Here is a 21,004-nt window from a genome sequence, read left to right as displayed (position 1 = left end):
GGCCAGCACGCTGACCCTGCCCTCTGCTCATGTGGACCCTTGCTCCACTGCTGCATTGAGGGGGGCTGCCCAGGCCCTCTTGGTTCTGGTGCCCTGGACCATCTCCTCCTCTGTGGCCTGTGCCGCATAATCTAGGGCCTTGTCACTTTCTTGGGAAGCCTCAGGCCCTACTAACTTCTTCCCTTCTTACTGCTCAGGAAATGTACTCTAGGGAGCTCCTCTCTGAGCCCCACTCAGGGTCTGGCTTCCTTTTGGAAGTTTCTTCCCTTCTCAGCTCTCAAGATCCCTAAGAATCTGAGGGGTGGGGTTGGGGGAGGGAGAATTTGTTCTGCCACATTGCACATCTTTCCAAACCTTTCAGGCTTTCATCTTAACCAAAGCTTTTGAGCTTAAGAATTAGATGTCTTTTTTCTCTGATTCAGTATCTCCTTGGTGGCAGGCTCACCACTTAGCACTCACAATGATGTCCCTCTCAGCGTACCCAGTCAGCCCGTGAGCATGACTCGGCCCATCACCTTCTCATGTCCAGTTGGAGCTGGCAGCCACCTTGGCCAGCCTCCAAGCCATCACCCTTGTGATCCAAACAGTCAATTTGAGGCCCAGAGAGGGACAGAGGCCTGCCCAAGGTCACAGGGAGAAGAGGTGAGTGGAAGATTCAGGCCTCAAAGCCAGACTTCAGGCCTCCTGTCTAATGTGCCTTCAATGTATTGGGAGACAGCACCCTGGGGTCCATGCCCTGAATTTCCATGAATGCTGACAAACTCTTTCTCAGCCACCTGCGTCCACCAGTTAAGACAGTATTACCTGTGACCCAGCTGAACCTACTAACCACTTTTGGGGACATCTTGCAGGAGTCTCCACCAATGCCTCCTGTAGACAGTTTCAGCAGACTCATGTTCCCCCAGAAGTCATGCCCACCCACAGTCTCGGAATGTGACCTTATTTGAAAATAAGGTCTTTAGAGATATAATTTTTTAAGATGATGTCATATTGGATGAAGATGGGTCCTAGTCTGATGACTATCGTCCTTAAGGGGATATAAGGGCAAAGACACAGAGGGGGAAGACAGTCATGTGAAGACTCAGGCAAAGACTGGACAGATGCAGCTATGACCCAAGGAACTTCAAGGATTGCTGGGAGCCACCAGAAGCCGGAAGAGAAAAAGAAAGATTCTTTCCTGGAGCCTTTAGAGCAAGGCCTTGCCAAGACCTTGATTTCAGACTTCTGGCCTCCAGAACTGTAAGAGAATACATTTCTCTTTTAAGCCACCCAGTTCACGGTACTTTGTTCTGGCGAGAACTGCCCAAGGGAGGAGATTCCTGGTATTCCAAGAAAGCCCTCAGTTTGCCCTGCCTTACGTGAATTTCCCACATCTGTTTACAGATGCCTGCAAACCCACCATCAACACCCTGCTTTCCTTTAACTGAAGGCGCAGATCCATACTTCTACTAGGAGGCCCTGGTAGTCATGCTCCTGGGTCCCTTATGACATCTGCTTCCGTGCAAATGCTTCTGTCAACTGTACCGTAGTCCTCAGTGTTGGCAATGTCTCTCTCCTTCCTTCAGACTGGGGTTCCTTGAGGGCAGGAACCACGGGTCCTGCTCAGAGCTCCAGCCTTCAGCGCAGAACCTGGGGGAGGTGGGTTGAGAGGATAAAACCCCTTCCTGGGTGCTGTGTCAACAGTGAGGCAGGTTTGCAGGGTGAGCTACTGCAGGATCTGAATCCAGACTGGTGCTGAGAACCCCTTGTGCTCTGACATGGCCTCTCAAGCCAGTGAGGAGGTTTTCTGGGGACCCAGAAGCCCTGAGCCCATTGGCCAGACTTCCTGGGAGAACCAGAGCAGATTTGCATGAAAAAGAACACTGGCTTCATTGAAATTCTTCTCATCTTGAGTGAAAACAAAACCACAAAGAAAAGGAAAGTTTTAATCTTGAGCAATTTCACCATTGAGGAGTGTTTTGAGTTTCTAAAAATGGAGAGGAAATAGGTCTCTTTGGGCCACTCCAGTCGCCGCCTCCCCCGGCCCCAGGCCCGCCCCCCTGCCCCGTCAAGGCCAACCTCCCAGGCTGAGGGAGACCGCTCTCTCTGGCAGATGCCCGAGGCTGGTGCCACACAGTTCTGGAGCTGGACGCAGCTGTCCCCCCTAGAACCCCAGCATGCCGGACAGCAGAGCAGCCCCGCAGGAGAGCCTGCTGGATGCAAGCCTGGGGACCACCCAAGAAAACGTGGGAACCAGGTAAGTTGGAGGTTGGGTCTCTGTCCACTGAGCCCATGGCCAAGTTCTGGACTTGACTCTGCTGTGTGACCCTGAGTAGGCTGCTTCACTCTCTGAGCCTCAGTCTCTTCATCTAGGAAACGAAAGAAAGGGTCTGGATGATCGCTAAATGGGATAAGCCCTGGAGTGGGACATGCGTACTCCCCTGTGTGGCCCAGAGGGGCTCAGCCGAAGAATGAGGGCATGAGTAGGGGGCTGCAGTTGGTTGGAGGAAGAAGAAGACAATAAGAATGTATCCCTGTCTTCTCAAGGGGGAACTTTGGCATGTGGGGTCAATGTCAGACAAGGACAGGGGAAAGCCAAAGAGTCCGGCTCCAACTTGCTGTGTGACCTTGGTGGGTCCCTGCCCCTCTCTGGGCTGCAGCTTCCCTGTCTGGATATGAATGCAGGAGGTGAAGTTCCCCCAAAGCCCTTCTGCTGTATATGTTCTACTAATCTGGGTTTCCCTGGTGGCTCAGTCGGTAAAGAATCCACTTGCAACGCGGGAGACCTGGGTTCAATCCCTGGGTTGGGAAGATCCCCTGGAGGAGAGCATAGCAACCCGCTCCAGTATTCTTGCCTGGAGAATCCCCATGGAGAGAGGAGCCTGGGGGGCACACCCCAGTGGGGTCACAAAGAGTCGGAAAGGACTGAGCGACTGAGCGCAACTGTGATCCAGAGGAAGCAGATTCAATTTGTCAGTCATCACCAGTGCCCACTCTAGCCTAGGCCCTCCCCATTCAAGGATGGGGGATCCTGAGAAGTTGGAACCCAGTCCTGGCCCCAGGATTCCCCAACAAGAGGGCAGGGAGAAGGCAGACACACAGACCTCCAGATGCCTGTGATCTGTGCTAGGAGGGTACAGGCCCAGAGGAGGTGAGAGGGGCTTCTACCGCGGACTATTTTGTTTGTTTTTTGGGCGGGGTACTGCGCTGGGTCTTAGTTGCGGCCCACAGGATCTGTGGTTGCAGCCTGCAAACTCTTAGTTGCAGCATGTGGCATCTAGTCCCTGACCAGGGATTGAACTCAGGCCCCCTGCTTTGGGAACGTGCAGTCTTAGCCACTGGACCATCAGGAAAGTCCCGAACATCACACAGGCCTTGGATGGCCAGGAGGGCACTGACATTCAGAGAGGAAGTGCCGTGCGGCTAGAGGGAACAGCGTTGGGATGGTGAGAAGATGCGAAGAAAGATGGGGAACTCAGGGAGGGGCGAGGTCTCGCTGGCTGCAGTGCGCAGTGCAGAAGGGGAGAAGGACAAGGGAGAAATGCCAGGGGCTGAGCCCTCTGGGGAGAGTTGCCGGTGTTTGAGCTACAGAGTGAATGGCCATTGTTCTCATGGGAGTTATGAGGAAGGAAAGATGGAGCAAATGAAAGAAATGTCAATGTGACGGACAGGCAGAGGACCCCCCTGCCCCCCAAGGCTGAGGGTCTGGGCCCTGCCCTGGGTCTCCAGAGAGCCCAGAGTGGGCTCCTTTACTCACAGAAGCAGAGGCACCTTACCTGCAAGGCCTCCAAGAGCTTGAGGTCCAGCCCCTTCCCTGGACGTGGGCCACACGCAGAGGGTCGATAGGATTCAAGGGGGCTGGCTGGAGCTCCCTCACCCTGGGGAATGGGCTCACAGAGGCGGGGGCCTCTTTTGCAGACTCTATGAAAGGGAGGCAGAGCCGGGAATGGTAGGTATATGAGGGGGCCTATGAGGGAAGAGAGGGCAGAAAACTCAGAAGGTCAGTCCCCCTCCGCTTTCTTGCTTAGCAACTTTGGGTAAGTTGTTTAGCTTCTCTAAGTCTCGTTATCACTCTCTGTTCAAAGGAAGACAAAAGCCTGTTCTCTGTTGACCTTGCAGAAAATCTGTGCAGAGTCTATCAGCTGGTGTGTATGAAATGCTTCCAAAGGTACAAGGGCCACCCCTCACAGGCACAGTGAACCTCCTAGGCCTTGCAGAATAGCTACGAGGAAAGAGCTTTGAACCCTTGTTTAACATGTTCTAAAGTCAGAAGCCATTACCATGGCCGTAATGCTCCTCGTCCCTCCAGACCGGCCCCAGGAGCACAGGGCTCCATCTCAGGCTTGCCCATCTCTCCTGGCCTTGCGGCCCCTGGCAGGCTGCTGCTCCTGGGCCAGGGTGGGTCTGCACTCCTCCAATAGTCTGGGAGAGGCCTTATCTTTCCCCCCCTCCCCTTCCCAGGGTTTCGGAAGGAAGGCCGGAGATCGGGGAGCTGGAGACTGAGAGCAGAGGAGGGTTTGCATGCCAGGCTCCCCCAGATGAGTTTCCTTTTGTATCACACCACTTGCAGGGCTGGAGGGAAGGAGCCTCTGCGGGGCTGGAGCTGGGGCGGGTCTGATGCTGACCTGGCAGCTTGTGCTCTGCGTCCTTCGAGGCCACAGTTGTAGACTGTGCCGTCCATCAGGGGTACCCATTGGATATGTCGAGTCCTGTTAAATTCTTGGTCCAGTACAGGCACCAGCCTCCCTGAGCTGGAAGAAGCCCAAGTTGGAGGAAGGGCTTTAAAAGAACCAGAGGAGGGGACAGTTCATCCTGGGTTTGAAGGGCCGTGGATGCCCTGGTGGCAGGCAGGGTCATTCTGTGGACAGAAGGTGTGGTTGTGGAAGAGTTAAGGTAGCCATCGGACCAGTTAGATTGGGCCAGATTAACTGCTAGGTCTGGATAGGCCGGTGTGGCCAGACTAGGGGCCACCAGAGTCAGAGGAGGCAAAGAGGAGACTTGGGAGGCATGGATGCAGCAGAAGCAGAAGAGGAGCCTAGTTTGTGGAGGTGGCTCTGGCAGCGGTGAAGACAGGCTGGAGTTGGGTGGGCTGGAGGCAGACGCTAGAGGAAGGGAACCTGCAGAGTTGAGTGTGGCCCAGAGGAGGACAGTGAACCCTGAACTGACCGTACTCCTGGACTCCCAGCTGCCTTTCCCAGCTCTGCCTGCTCTGCACTGGGGGCAGAGAGGAGACCCCTTGGAGTCAGGGGCATGGGGCAGGCACAGGAGACTGCTGCAAGCCTGGTGAAGAAGGCTGCTCTCACTGCCAAAGCTTCCTGTGGATGATAGGGAGTGAGCTCCCCATCTCTGGGGTATGCAAGTCTGGGAGGAACAAACAATCACAATGCAAATACTATGGAAATTATACAGGCATCCTTAAGAATATGGAATATCCAGGGCCTTCCAGTTTTCCCAACTTCCTTCCCCTCACTTCCCCGTGGTACAAAAAATGGTTATTGTAGTAGAATTACTTTCTCTCTCATATTTTGGATTCTTTGCTACTTATCGGTTTCTGTGAGTATACATTTGTCTATTGAAGATTGTTTCCTGTTGGGACTTCCCTGGTGATCCAGTGGTTAAGACTCTGTGCTTCCAATGCAGCGTGGGCAGGTTCAATCACTGACTGAGGAACTAAGATGCCACATGCTTCCTGGTACGGCTAAAACTTTTTAAAAAATAAATAAATAGCAGCAGTGTAGTCTTCAAACTCAAAAATATATAATATTTATTGTTGAATAAATATTGTCCCAGAGGACATGGGAGTATATTATAAGTGTCACTGGAAGGCAAGGTCAAGAGTCCTAGGATAAAGGGCAGAGCACATCCCAGAAATCAGAGTCCCTAGGGCAAAATAACCCTGTCCCAGACATCTGAATACAGATCTGGATGCCTTCAGGATGCAGGTCAACCCAGGCCAGAGCTAAGTTTTTGCAGGGGCTACAGAGTCATTAACTGGGAACAGCAGAACCCAGGCTGGCCTGGAGTCAGAGCACTGAACCAGAAGCTGACTCACTCTGTCCCCAGGCAAGTTCCCTATTGACAGCCTCTCAGGCCAGTGAAGTTTTTCTTTAGGTCATTGAGTCTAACCCAACATTCCCATATTATTAACCTACCCTGACTTGAAGACCTCCAGGGACGAGGAACTTACTTAACTCTTTGTCCCTGCAGAAGACAGGGGCAGTGGCGGGAGAAAGTCCTGTATCACATTGGGTTCCATGTGTGCTCCCTGGGTCCTGGCTCTATAGCCCTCCTCCACAGGCAGCCCTGGTTCCTTGCAAAGGAGCCTGTGAGGAACAATGAAGTCAGGGCTAGGAAGGTACTTTGGAAACTGCAAAGGTTGTGACCATGTGAAGGACATCTAGGACCTAGCATGGACTCTAGCCCCAAGAAGCTGTAGCATAAGCATTTACATCTGCAAAATGTAATGCGTTGTGTTTTTTATTAATGGAAGCAAATTTTTCACTAGATGGCTTTTGACAAAAAGCATATACCCATGTAATCAACAACTCAATAGAAAGATAGAATATTTTCATCACTCCAGAATGTTCTCTGCGCTTCCTTCTAGTCGACTTTCACCCCCACTCATCCTTAAATAACTAGATTTGAAAAGCCACTCTTCGGTCTGCTCTTGAACATCATACTAATGGAACCCACTGTATGTGCTTTTCTATGCCTGGTTCCTTTCACTAATCACAGTGTCTACAAGATTCCTCCACACTGTGAAGTGTTTCAGTGGTAGTGTTGTTTTCTGCTGTTGGCTAGAATGCTGTCATGTGGCTATACCACAATTTGTTTATCCTTTCTCTTGTTGAGAGGATTTGGGTTGTTTCTGGTTGGTTTGGAGATTTTATGAATAAAGCTACTGCAAACACTCTTGTATAAGGTTTTTTTTTTGTGGACATATATACTGATTTCCTTGGAGAAGTCTCTAGGTTGTTGTATCAAAAGGTCAGTTCAGTTCTGTCGCTCAGTCATGTCCAACTCTTTGCAACCCCATGGACTGCAGCACGCCAGGTTTCCCTGTTCATCACCAACTCCCAAAGCTTGCTTAAACTCAAGTCCATTGCGTCGGTGATGCCATCCAACCATCTCATCCTCTGTCATCCCCTTCTCCTCCTGCCCTCAATCCCTCCCAGCATCAGAGTCTTTTCAAATGAGTCAGTTCTTCGCATCAGGTGGCCAAAGTACTGGAGTTTCGGCTTCAGCATCAGTCCTCCCAATGAATATTCAGGACTGATTTCCTTTAGGAATGACTAGTCAGATCTCCTTGCTGTCCAAGGGACTCTCAGGAGTCTTCTTCAACACCACAGTTCAAAGCATCAATTCTTTGGCGCTCAGCTGTCTTTATAGTCCAGCTTTCACATCCATACATGACTACTGGAAAAACCATAGCTTTGACTAGATGGACCTTTGTTGGCAAAGTAACATCTCTGCTTTTTAATATACTGTCTAGGTTGGTCATAGCTTTTCTTCCAAGGAGCAAGCATCTTTTAATTTCTTGGCTGCAGTCACCATCTGCAGTGATTCTGGAGCCCCCCAAAATAAAGTCTGCCACTGTTTCCATTGTTTCTCCATCTATTTGCCATGAAATGATGGGACCGGATGCCATGAACTTAGTTTCCTGAATGTTGGATTTTAAGCCAATTTTTTCACTCTCCTCTTTCACTTTCATCAAGAGGCTCTTTAGTTCTTCACTTTCTGCCATAAGGGTGGTGTCATCTGCGTATCTGAGGTTATTGGTATTTCTCCCAGCAATCTTGATTCCAGCTTGTGCTTCATCTAGCCCAGCATTTCGCATGATATACTCTGCATATAAGTTAAATAAGCAGGGTGACAATACACAATCTTGACGTACTTCTTTACCTATTTGGAACCAGGTTGTTGTTCCATGTCAGTCAAAAGATAGGTATACATATAAGGGGATTAAATGAGTCAATCCTAAAGGAAATCAATCCTGAATATTCATTATAAGAACTGATGCTGAAGCTGAAGCTCCACTACCTTGGTCATCTGATGTGAAAAGCCAAGTCATTGGAAAAGACCCTGATTCTGGGAAAAATTGAAGGCAAAAGGAGAAGGGGGCAGCAGAGGATGAGATGGTTAGATAGCATCACCGACTCAATGGACACTAATTTGAGCAAATTCCAGGAGATAGGGAAGGACAGGGAAGCCTGGCATGCTGCAGTCCTTGGGGTCGCAAAGAGCTGGACATGACTTAGCGACTGAACAACAAATACATGTATAAGGAAGCCACCAGAGGTTTTCCAAAGTGGTCCTAGCATTCCCACAAGAAGTTTCTGTTGCTCCACATCTTTGTCATCATTATCTATTGTTACTCTTTTTCAATGATAGCTTTTCTGGTGAGTGAATGGTGCTATTTCATTGTAATTTTAATTTCCCTGATAATGATGTTGAGCATATTTTCATGTGCCTGTTGGCCATCTCTGCATCTTCTTTTGTGAAGTATCTATCCAAAACTTTAGCCCATTTTGTAATTGGGCTTTTATTATTAAAACTTTTATTATCAATTTGTAGAGATTTCTCCATAAATTCTTGATATCAGTCCCTCTATGAACACGTAGAACTCTTTCTCTACATGTTCTATGAGAAGCTTTATGGTTTTTGTTTTTATAGTTAGGCCCATGATCCATCTCAAATTAATATTTTCCTTTTTCTCACATATTTATCCAGTTCTTCAAATGCCCTTTGTTGAAAATGATTTTTTTTTTTCTGTATTAAATTGTTATGGCCCCTTTGTTTAAAAAAAAAACACGTCAACTGGCTACATGTCTGAGTCTATTTCTGGGTTTACTTCCACTGAACTATTTTTCTCTCTTTATGTCAATACCGCACTGTCAGCATTGCTACAGCTTTATACTAGGTCTTACATCAGATAGTGTTTGTCTTTCAACTTTGTTCCTTTGTTTTATAAACACGATCGTTTTGGCTGTCCTGGGCGTGGCAGAAAGCCTCTAAGATGTGCCTCAGTGACTCTTGCCTTTTGCATTCTTGTGTCATTCCATATCCGTGAATGGGGACCAACCTACTAACTTATTTCTAAGAAGCAGAATATGGCAAAAGTGATGGGATTTCACTTCAGAGATATGGTTATAAAAAGACCATGATTTCATTTTTACTGCTCTCTCTCATTTTCTTACTTACTTTCTCTGAGGGAGAGGCCCACGTGGCAAAGACCTGAGGGAGACCTCTCTGGCCATCAGCCAGCGAGGGATTGAGATCCTCAGCCCAACAACCTGCAAGGAACTGAGTTCTGCCCACAACCCCATGAGTTAAACCTTCAGCTGAGACTGACGGTTTAATGACAACGTCATGAGAGATTTTGAGCCAGAGGCACTCAGCTAAACCTAGATTCTTAACCCATAGAAACTGCAAGATAATAAATGCCTATTTTTAAAAAGTCACTACACTTGGGGATGCTTGTTATAATATAATCGGTTAATAACACAACAGCTCCTTTGGGTTTTTTTGTTTGTTCATTTGCTTGTTTAATATTTATCTTTATCTATTTATTTGGCTGAACTTAGTTGTGGCAGGCAGGATCTTTGGTTGTGTCATTTGAACTCTTAGTTTTGAAACAGAGCAGGACTGTATGGTCCTTGTCCCCCCCCACCCCCCCATCGTGTCCTCTACCTTCCTTTTGTCTGTGGAAAACTTCAGTCAAAGAATAAGTTTAATCAGAGAAATGAGAAATACTGAAACAAAGGACAACAGTCTAAGGACACCAAATAATAATAACGTAGTTATTAAACATAGTTAGGGACCTTCCGTTCTCAAGGGCTGTAGATAATATTCTTAGCCATATCGTGTGAGCTGTCTTAAAGATACCAAAACACCAGGTGGAAAAGTTAACTACATGATGACCAGACTGTACCCAGGACTTGAGCTTCCACAATTCTGAAAACTGACCACAAAAAAAAATGAGAACAAGTGCACCCGAATTGAAGACTAACTGTACCTAAAACAACCAAGATGATGCTAGTCAGACCGCTGATGACCGATTGAAGATGACTGTTAGAGATGACTATGTTGTTTCTGCAGGTAACAGCATCCCCTACTCTGTCTATAAATGCTCTCACCCCATGCTTGTCAGGGGAAGGAGTCAGCCTTTGGAAAGATATCCACCACCTTCCCCTCGCAGTTGCCAGCACCTGAAATAAAGCAAACTTTCCTTTCCACCTGATCTGCCCTGCTTATTGGCTTCCCTTCCCTGCCCCCACTCATTTCCATAATAGTTTCAGCATGTGGGGTCTAGTTCACTGATCAGGAATCAAATCTGGGACCCCTTCATTGGGAGTGCAGAGTCAGCCACTGGGGCACCAGGGAAGGCCACACAATAGCTCCTTTGTATTCTCATGCAGAATTTAGAATTATCTAGTCACGGGACTTCCCTGGTGGTTCAGAGGTGATGAATCTGCCTGCCAATGCAGGAGACTCAGGTTCAATCCTTTGTTCAAGAAGATCCCCTGGAGAAGCAAATGGCAACCTACTCCAGTATTCTTGCCTAGGAAATCCCATGTACAGAGGAGCCTAGCCAGTTACAGTCCATAGGGTTACAAAAAGTCAGACAAGAATTAGCAACTAAACAAGTCAGTCTCAACAAAAAAGACTGTTGGAATTTTGGCTAAGAACAAATTGAATCTATGTTTCAAACTGGGGAGAATTTCCTGATCAATGAACATGGTATGTATTTCCATTTATTTAGATCTTTGATTTCTCTCAGCTATGAACTGTAGTTTTCAGTGTAGATGCCTTACACACTTTTTTCCTAAACCTGTTCTTTAGAATTGCATGGGTTTTGATACTATGTAAATTGTATTTTATAATTAATTTTCTAATCATTTGTTGTTTGTATAGAAATACAATTGATTTTAAAAAAATATTGACCTTGAATCTTGTGATCTTACTTAATTACATTTGTTAGTTCTAGTGCTTTTTTTTTTGGTAGATTCCTTTGGATTTTTTAGGCATACAAATTTGTTATTTAACAGATAGCTTTATTTCTTCTACCTGCTTCCAATCATTTCACTTTTTAATTTGTCTTGCCTTGTTACACTGACTAGGACCTCCAATATAATGCTGAATAGAGACAGTAAGAGCGGGTATCCTTGCCTTGTTTCTAATATATTTAGTATTTCCAGTGATCTTTATTCCCTCTTGTAGATCTGTTGCAGGAAGGGGGACCCCTTCCAGGGCCTGAAACTGGGCTCTTGTCTAACACTAGGAAATGTGTCTGAGGAGACACATGTGCTGACAAAGCAAGAGATTTTACTGGGAAAGGGCACCGGGAGGAGAGTAGCAGGGTAAGGGAACCCAGGAGAGCAGCTCTGTCACATGGCTTGCGGTCTTGGGCTTTATGGTGATGGGATTAGTTTCTGGGTTGTCTTTAGCCAATTATTCTGACTCAAAGTCCTTCCTGGTGGTGCACACCTTGTTCAGCCAAGGTGGATGCCAGAAAAAAGGATTCTGGGACGTGATCAGACATATGGTGTCTCCTCTTGACCTTTCCCGAACTCTTCTGGTTGGTGGAGGCTTATTAGTTCCGTGTTCCTTACCAGGACATCTTGTCCTAAAACAACTCATGCAAATAGTTGCTATGGTGCCTGGCCAGGGTGGGTGGTTTCAATCAGTGTGCTTCCCCTAGCAGATCCATGTTTTCATCTGGGGTAATTCCCACTATAAACCTGAATAAACATTATTCCCTGAATACACTCTTGTAGCATTTCTTGTAGTGAAAATGTTGTGGTTATTTCTTGCTGCTTAACAAGTCACTCAAAACTGTGGTGCCTCAAGCCAACAACAATTCCTTATTATCTCTCATGGTTTCTATGGGTCAGTAATTCAGGTGCAACTTAGTTAAGTGATTCTAGCTCAGGGTCTCTCATGAGGTTACACTCAAGATGTTAGCCAGGGTAACACTCATCTGGATGGAAGATCCTCTTTCAAGCTTATCTATAAGGTTGTTGGCAGACCTCTGTTCTTCATTGGCTGTGTTAGCTTCCTGTTGCCACCGTAACAAATCACCATAAGCTTAGTGGTTTAAAACAGAATAAATTTATTCTTTCATAATTCTAGAGGGCAGAAGTCTGAAATCAGTTTCATGGGGCTAAAATCAAGGTGTCATCAGGGTTGTGCTCCCTTCAGAGGCTGCAGGGGAGAATCTCCTCTTCTTTGCCTCTTTCCTTTTTCCTCTTCTTTCCTCTACCAACATCTACCCTTGGCTTGTGGTTATACCTCTCCAGTCTCTGCTCTCTGCTCACATTGCCTTCTTCTCCTTTGTGTGTGTGTCAAATCTCCCCCTATCTCCCTCTACCTCCCTCTTGTGATACATGGGATTGCAATCCAGTTCAGTTCAGTTCAGTTGCTCAGTCATGTCTGACTCGTTGAGACCCCATGGACTGCAGCACGCTAGGCCTCCCTGTCCATCACCAACTCCCAGAGACTACTCAAACCCATGTCCGTCGTGTCGGTGATGCTATCCAACCATCTCATCCTCTGTTGTCCCCTTCTCCTGCCCCCAATCCCTCCCAGCATCAGGGTCTTTTCCAATGAGTTGGTTCTTCACAGCAGGTGGCCAAAGTATTGGAGTTTCAGCTTCAGCATCAGTCCTTCCAATGAATATTCAGGACTGATTTCCTTTAGGATGGACTGGTTGGATCTCCTTGCTGTCCAAGGGGCTATCAAGAGTCTTCTCCAACACCACAGTTCAAAGCATCAATTCTTTGGCACTCAGCTTTCTTTATACTCCAACTCTCACATCCATACGTGACTACTAGAAAAACCATAGCTTTGACTAGATGGACCTTTGTTGGCAAAACAATGTCTCTGCTTTTTAATATGCTATCTAGGTTGGTTATAGCTTTTCTTCCAAGAGGCAAGCATCTTTTAATTTCATGGTTGCAGTCACCATCTGTAGTAATTTTGGAGCCTAGAAAAATAAAGTCTGTCACTGTTTCCATTGTTTCCCCATCTATTTGCCATGAAGTGATGGGACCAGATGCCATGAACTTAGTTTTCTGAATGTTGAGTTTTAAGCCAACTTTTTCACTCTCCTCTTTTACTTTCAACAAGAGGCTGTTTAGTTCCTCTTTGCTTTCTGTCAAAAGGGTGGTATCATCTGCATATCTGAGGTTATTGATATTTCTCCCAGCAATCTTGATTCTAGCTTGTGCTTCATCCAGCCTGGCATTTCACATAATGTACTCTGCATGGAAGTTAAATAAATGGGGTGGCAATATACAGCCTTGACATGCTCCTTTCCTGATTTGGAACCAGTATATTATTCCATGTCCAGTTCTAATTGTTGCTTCTTGATCTGCATACATTTCTCAGGAGGCAGGTCAAGTGGTCTGGTATTATCATCTCTTTCAGAATTTTCCACAGTTTATTGTGATCCATACAGTCAAAGGCTTTGGCATAGTCAATAAAGCACAAATAGATGCTTTTCTGGGACTCTGGCTTTCTTGATGATCCAACAGATGCTGTCAATTTGAACTCTGGTTCCTTTGACTTTTCTAAAACCAGCTCAAACACCTGGAAGTTCATGGTTCATGTACTGTTTAAGCCTGGCTTGGAGAATTTTGAGCATTACTTTACTAGCGTGTGAGATGAGTGCAATTGTGCGGTAGTTTGAGCATTCTTTGGCATTGCCTTTCTTTGGGATTGGAATGAAAACTGACCTTTTCCAGTTCTGTGGCCCCTGCTGAGTTTTCCAAATTTGCTGGCATATTGGGTACAGCACTTTCACAGCATCATCTTTTCAGATTTGAAATAGCTCAACTGGAATTCCATCACCTCCACTAGTTTTGTTCATAGTGATGCTTCCTAAGGCCCGCTTGACTTCGCATTCCAGAATGTCTGGCTCTAGGTGAGTGATCACACCATCATAATTATCTGGGTCATGAAGATCTTTTTTGTCTAATTCTTCCGTATATTCTTGCCACCTCTTCTTAATATCTTAGGCTTCTGTTAGGTCCATACTGTTTCTGTCCTTCATTGTGCCCATCTTTGCATGAAATGTTCCCTTGGTGTCTCTAATTTTCTTGAAGAGATATCTACTCTTTCCCATTCTGTTGTTTTTCTCTATTTCTTTGCACTGATCACTGAGGAAAACTTTGTTATCTCTCCTTGCTATTTTTTAGAACTCTGCATTCAGATGCATATGTCTTTTCTTTTCTCCTTTGACTTTAGCTTCCCTTTTCTCAGCTATTTGTAAGGCCTCCTCAGACAACCATTTTACCTTTTTGTATTTCTTTTTCTTGGGGATGGTCTTGATCACTGCCCCTTGTATAATGTCACAAACCTCCATTCATAGTTCTTCAGGCACTCTGTCTATCAGATCTAATCCCTTGAATCTACTTGTCACTTCTACTGTATAATTGTATGGGATATGATTTAGGTCATACCTGAATGGTCTAGTGGTTTTCCCTACTTTCTTCAGTTTAAGTCTGAATTTTGCAATAAGGAGTTCATGGGACTGAGTTCAGTGCCCGCCAAGATAATCCATGATCAACTCCTTGTCTCAAGATCCTCAATTTAATCACATCTGCAACACCCCCCTTTTATTGGATGGGGGAGCATATAAGGTAATATTCAGTTTTGAGAGATTAGAAGATGAATATTTAGGTAGGGGGCATTTTCAACTTACCACACTTGCTGTTCACCAAAGACCTTTAGTTTTGCCAGTGGACTTCTCTAGTATAGTCTGCTTGAGTGTTTTCTTGACATGACAGCTGGTGGCTGGGTCTGGGGTTGTCTCCAGTGTTCTTTACTCATATGTCTGATGCCTGAGGTGGTGAGACGCAATAGGCTGGGGTTTGGATCAACCAGGAAGGCTCAGTATCTCCTCTATTTAATTTCACATGGTCTCCTTCATAGTGGCTTCAAGGTAGCCTGACTCCTGACATGGTAGGTCAGGGACACAAAAAGTGTGTATTGTGAGAGAATCAGGTGAAAACCGTATTACCTTTTATGAGCTAGCCTTGGAAATCACATAGTGTCACTTCTGCTACATGGTATTTGTTAGAAGCTGGTCATTAAGGCCATCTCATACTTAAGAAGAGGAGAATAAGATGATTGATGGGAAGAGTGTAAAGAATTTGCAGACATGATTTCAAGTCATCACATAAGCGTGGTGATGAAAAAACTCTCATATGTCATTTAGATATCATTTCACTTTAAAAAATATTGAAATATGGTTGATTGACAATGTTGTGTGAGTTTCAGGTGTACAGAAAAGTGAAAGTGATTCAGTTATACATAAATGTGTGTGTATACATATGAAAATATATATATATACACACATTCTGTTTTTGACTATTTTCCATTATAGGTTATTAAAAGGTATTGAATATAGTTCTCTGTACCAACAATAGGTCCTTGTTTGTCTCATATTTACATTCATTTTTAAAGATATTTGATGTTTTACAGGTAGCTGAGGCTCCATTTATTTTTTTACTATAACAGCTTTATTGAGATACAAATCACATACCATAAATTTTACCCATTTAAAGTATAAAATCCAATGATTTTTAGTATATTTCTAGATTTGTGCAAACATCACCACAGTCTATTTTAAAGTATTTTCATTACCCAAAATGAACCCCTAACCCATTAGCATTTCCATTTTCCCTCAAGCCCCCAGTCCTAGACAACCACTAATCTACTTTTTGTCTATATAGATTTGCTTAGTCTGGATGTTTCACTTAAATGATCTGATATGATATATCATCTATTGTGAATGGCTTCTTTTATTCAGCATGTTTTCATGATTCATATTCATGTTCTATCATGTATCAGTCCTTCATTCTTTTTATGGCCAAATAAATTCCAATGTATTGACATGCCACATTTAGTTTACCCATTTATCAGCTGATGAACATTTGAGTTTTTATTTTCAGGCTATTATGAATAATGCTCCAATAAATATTTACGTATAAGTTTTTGTATGGACATATGTTTTATTTCAGATATAAACCTAAAAGTGGAATTGTTCGATCATATAACTCCATGCATAATCTTTTGAGGAACTAGCAGACTGGTTTTCAAAGCAGCTGCATTACCTACCATCAGAAGTGTACAAGAGTTCCAATTTCTGCACATCCTCACTTGTGGGATCTTAGTTCTCTGACCAGGGACTGAACCCATGCCCTGGGAAGTGATAGCACAGAGTTCTAATCATTGTGCCATGAGGGAATTCCCAGTATCCATCTTTTTTATAAGGCCATTCTAGTGGGTATGAAGTGTTACCTCATTCTGGTTTTGATTTGCATTTTCTGATAGCTGATAATGCTGGACATCACACATTTCTTCTCCATTTGTTTATCTTTGGAAAAATGTATATTCAAATCCTTTGCCCAGTTTCCATTGGGTTATTTTTCTATTTTGTTGAATCATTAGAGTTCTCATATCAGGATAAATGATTTGCTAATTCTCTTACCAGATGAATGATTTGCCAATATTTTCTTCCATTCTGTGGGTTATCTTTTCACTCTCTTGATGATGTCCTTTGAAGCACAAAGAGATTTCATTTTGATGTAGTCCAATTTGTCTATTTTTCTTTTGTTTCTTGTGCTTTTGGTGTCATAGCTAAGAAGGCTTTACCTAATTCAAGTCTATATAGATTTATTCTTATATTTTCTTCTAGCATTTTTACAGTTTAAGCTCTTGCATTTGGGTCTTTGATACATTTCAAATTAATTTTTTGTGTATGGGGTGAGGAAAGTGTCCAACTTTATACTTTTGTACATGGATATTGAGTCACCCCAGTACCACTTGTTGAAAAGACTACTTCCCACATTGAATTGTCATGGCACCCTTGTTGAGAATCAGTTCAGTCGCTCAGTCGTGTCTGACTCTTTGCGACCCCATGGACTGCAGCACGCCAGGGCTCCCTGTCCATCACCAACTCCCGGAGTTTACTCAAACCCATGTCCATTGTGTTGGTGATGCCATCCAACCATCTCATCCTCTGTCGTCCCCTTCTCCTCCCGCCCTCAATCTTTCCCAGCATCAGGGTCTCTTCAAATGGGTCAGCTTTTCATATCAGGTGGCCAAGTATTCGAGTTTCAGCTTCAACATCAGTCCTTCCAATGAATATTCTGGACTGATTTCCTTTATTAAAAAAAAAAAAATTTATTTTATTTTATTTTATTTTTAAACTTTACATAATTAGGAATGACTGGTTGGATCTCCTTGCTGTCCAAGGGACTCTCAAGAGTCTTCTCCAACGCCACAGTTCAAAAGCATCAATTCTTCGTCACTCAGCTTTCTTTATAGTCCAACTCTCACATCCATACATGAGTCCTGGAAAAACTATAGCCTTGACTAGACAGATCTTTGTTGGCAAAGTAATGTCTCTGCTTTTTAATATGCTTTCTAGGTTGGTCATAACTTTCCTTCCAAGGAGTAAGCGTCTTTTAATTTCATGGCTGCAATCACCATTTGCAGTGATTTTGGAGCCCCCCAAAATAAAGTCTGCCACTGTTTCCACTGTTTCCCCATCTATTTGCCATGAAGTAATGGGATCGGATGCCATGACCTTAGTTTTCTGAATGTTGAGTTTTAAGCCAACTATTTCACTCTCCTCTTTCACTTTCATCAAGAGGCTCTTTAGTTCTTCATTTTCTGCCATAAGGGCGGTGTCATCTGCATACCTGAGGTTATTGATATTTCTCCCAGCAATCTTGATTCCAGCTTGTTGAGAATCAATTGACTATAAATACAAAGACTGATTTCTGGATTCTAGATTCTACTGCATTTATCTGTACGTCTGTTTTACGCCAGTACCACTTTATCCTGATTACTGAAGGACACACTGGCCGTGCGTGCTCAGTCGCTTCAGTCGCGTCTGACTCTTTGTGAACCTATGGACTGTAGCCTGCCAGTCTTCTCTGTCCATAGGGTTTTCCTGGCAAGAATCCTGGAGTGGGTTGCCATTCCCTCCCCCAGGGGATCTTCCCCACTCAGGGACTGAAACTGCATCTCCTGCATTGCAAGCAGATTCTTTACTGCTGAGCCACCATGGAAGCAGGACACTGTAGCATTATAGTATGTCTGGAAATCAAGAAGTGTGGATCCTCCAACTTGTTCTTTTTCAAGATTATTTTGTCTATCTGGGTCTTATGAAATCTCATAGTAATTTTATACCAGTTTGTTAATTTCTGTAGAAAAACCAGCTAGGATTTTGATAGGGATTATGTTGACCTGAAGATCCATTTGGGATCTACAATATCAAGTCTCTTGATCTTGAGATGCCTTTGCATTTACTTAGCTTTTTGTCTTCTTCTTTCAGCAACGTTTTGTTCTGTTCAATTAAAAAACCTTTTTCTCTCTGCTCTTTGGATTGAATAATTTCTATTATTCTGTCTTAAGGGGAATGAACTTTCAGGTATACGAACTTTTCAATCTGCTGTCAAACTCATCTGGTAAATTTCTCATTTCAGAGATTGTATTTTTCTTATACTTTCTATTTTTATGTTGTGATTTTCCATCTGTTCATCAGTTCTATCATTTTTTCTTTAAATTACTGAACTATTAGTAACCGTTTTAAAGTCTTTGTATGCTTATTCCAGGGCTTCCCAGGTGGCTCAGTAGTAAAGAATCTGCGTGCCAATGCAAGAGACACAGGAGACTTAGGTTCAATCCCTGGGTTGGGAAGATTCCCTCGGGTAAGAAATGGAAACCCACTCCAGTATTCTTGCCTGAGAAATTCCATGGACAGAGAAGCCTGGTGGGCTACAGTCCAAAGGGTCGCAAAGGGTCAGACAGGACTGAGCAATTGAGCAAGCACTCATGCTTATTTCAACATTTGTGTCATGCCCGAGTATGTTTCTATTGGCTATTTTCTCCTCTTGATTTTGGCCCACATTTCCTGATTTTTCAGATGTCTGATCATTTTTTATTACATGTTGGATACTGTAATGACATGTCAGGAGTATATTTACTTGAAGAATTTAAAATTACCTGCGCATTAAACTTGTGTCTCAACCACAGTGCTCTGCCTTTCTGAGTCAGTTTCTCCTACCAAATCCCATGTTGCTGAAGCGTGTGGAGAGGAATAAGGAGCCTCAGAGAGCCTCACTCAATTTTAAGCAGTGCCCATTATGGTTCGTAACATAAAATCTGGAGCCAGATTGCCTAGATTTGAATCCCAACCATTCTAGTTACAAGCTCTGTAGACTTTAGCAAGTTACTTCATTTCTCTGTGCTTCATTTGCCTCTTAAATGGGGATTATAATTTAGTACCTGCTTTATAAGATTGTTGAGATAAGTAAATGTGTTGACACGTATGACATTATTGGAACAGTGCCTGGCACCTACTAATTGTTCAGTAAGTATTAGTTCTCATTGTTAATAAAGTGAAATGATGTTCTCCTAGGAGATCAGTCTCCCGAGGCTCTGTGTCCACACTGCACAACACCCTTACCTGCCAGGCTCACAGATGTCTCTCGTGTGTGTAGGCCATATATGTGCCTGTCTCCTTCATGCCTATCTTTAGACTATGGGCTCCTCCAGGACAGGGACCAAGTCTGGGAGCCAACATCCATATGCTGCAGGGGCATAACACCCCTGTTGGCAGAAGTCTAAACCCCAACCTTGCCCCCATCCTGACACCATGAAGTTTCTCTGGCTAAGAACTGGTCCAGAACCTGAAAAATGGCAGTGTTCTTCCTTCCTCTCATCTCCTTAGTAGAAACATGGAAAACCACCTATCATCAGAGCTGGAATTTAGAGACCATCCCTTCCACCCCTTCATTTTATAGACGGACTAACTGAAGCCATAACAGGAGAAAAAGTGTAACCCAAAGTCAGACTTGTGGGTCTTCAAATAAAAACGGCGAGTGACGGGAGATGGCAAGCTTCTTTGCTGTCTGCCAGAACTGCGTCAACTCCAAGTTTCATGCTGCCTCCCAATTACGATGCAAAACACCAGTTGACAGTTCTCTCTGTCAGTCATCAATACAATAGAAGAAAATGGTTTGAGGATTTAAACCTTGTTTCTACCCCAAATTTTTCAAAATTTTGGAGGAAGGGCGTAATAAACACATCTAATCATGAATGCTCGGGAGTGGGAGTTCCGAGGACCGTGGGACGCCCACCTTCTGCACCTCACTCGCTTTGGCCCCTGCCCCACCCACTCAAATCACCCAGCAGGCCAGAGACTATCAGGTACAGCCTGCCCAAGGTACACACTGAACCTGCCCAAGTTTGCATCCTACTCTGCTAACCAAAAGACCTTTGGCAAATTACATAATCTCCTTGTACCTCAGTTTCCTCATCTGTAAAGTGAGGATAGTGATAGGCACTGTTGAGCTGTTGATAGTGATTGGGCTGTTGAGTGGACTGAATGTGTCAATATATGTATAAGGTGCACAGAACCCTGCCTGGCACACGTCACTAGTGCAAACGTGGTGACTGTTAGCCATTCAGTTCACTTCAGTTCACTTCAGTTGCTCAGTCGTGTCCGACTCTTTGCAACCCCATGAATCGCAGCATGCCAGGCTTCCCTGTCCATCACCAACTCCTGGAGTTCACTCAAACTCATGTCCATCAAGTCAGTGATGCCATCCAGCCATCTCATCCTCAGTCATCCCCTTCTCCTCCTGCCCCCAATCCCTCCCAGAATCAGGGTCTCTTCCAATGAGTCAACTCAGCCATTACTATCATTATTCTTGCCTTGCTCCGCCCAGCTTCTCAGGCCTTGGAGTCCAGAAACACCCAGTCCTGTAGCCTTGTCCTTGCCTGGCACAGCAGAATTCCAGCCCAGACATCCAAATCACCAGTCATAAACAGAAAACTGGAAAGCCCTCTGCCTGTGACTTGCCTGGGGAAATTGAGTCCCAGAGAGGACCAGGGACTTTCCCAAGGTTATCCAACTGAGGTGGAATTTGAACTAGAATCCACATGTCCCAGTGTCCAGGGACCTGTCTAGGGCATGACCAGACTCCTCCTAGGCCATGCAGAGGAC

The 21,004-nt window shown here is 44.7% G+C and overlaps 1 protein-coding gene across 3 annotated transcripts in view; it reads left to right on the top strand.

Annotated features, from left to right (window-relative positions):
- Positions 1 to 2,051: 2,051 nt before the first annotated feature.
- ACSBG1 (acyl-CoA synthetase bubblegum family member 1) overlaps positions 2,052 to 21,004 on the top strand; it is a 59,275-nt gene continuing 40,322 nt past the window's right edge. For 2 of the 3 annotated variants that reach the window (XM_070775310.1, XM_019984019.2), the window contains exon 1: positions 2,053 to 2,236. In XM_070775310.1, the coding sequence (XP_070631411.1) occupies positions 2,157 to 2,236 (80 nt within the window). In that variant the 5' untranslated portion in view covers positions 2,053 to 2,156. Of the gene's footprint in view, positions 2,237 to 21,004 lie in introns of all 3 variants that reach the window. The other variant, XM_070775309.1, reaches the window with a different exon arrangement.

Source organism: Bos indicus, chromosome 21 (genome assembly GCF_029378745.1).
Source record: "Bos indicus isolate NIAB-ARS_2022 breed Sahiwal x Tharparkar chromosome 21, NIAB-ARS_B.indTharparkar_mat_pri_1.0, whole genome shotgun sequence".
NCBI classification, from domain to species: domain Eukaryota; kingdom Metazoa; phylum Chordata; class Mammalia; order Artiodactyla; family Bovidae; genus Bos; species Bos indicus.
The sequence above is the reverse complement of the archived record's forward strand: the minus strand, read 5'-3'. Positions and strand labels throughout refer to the sequence as shown.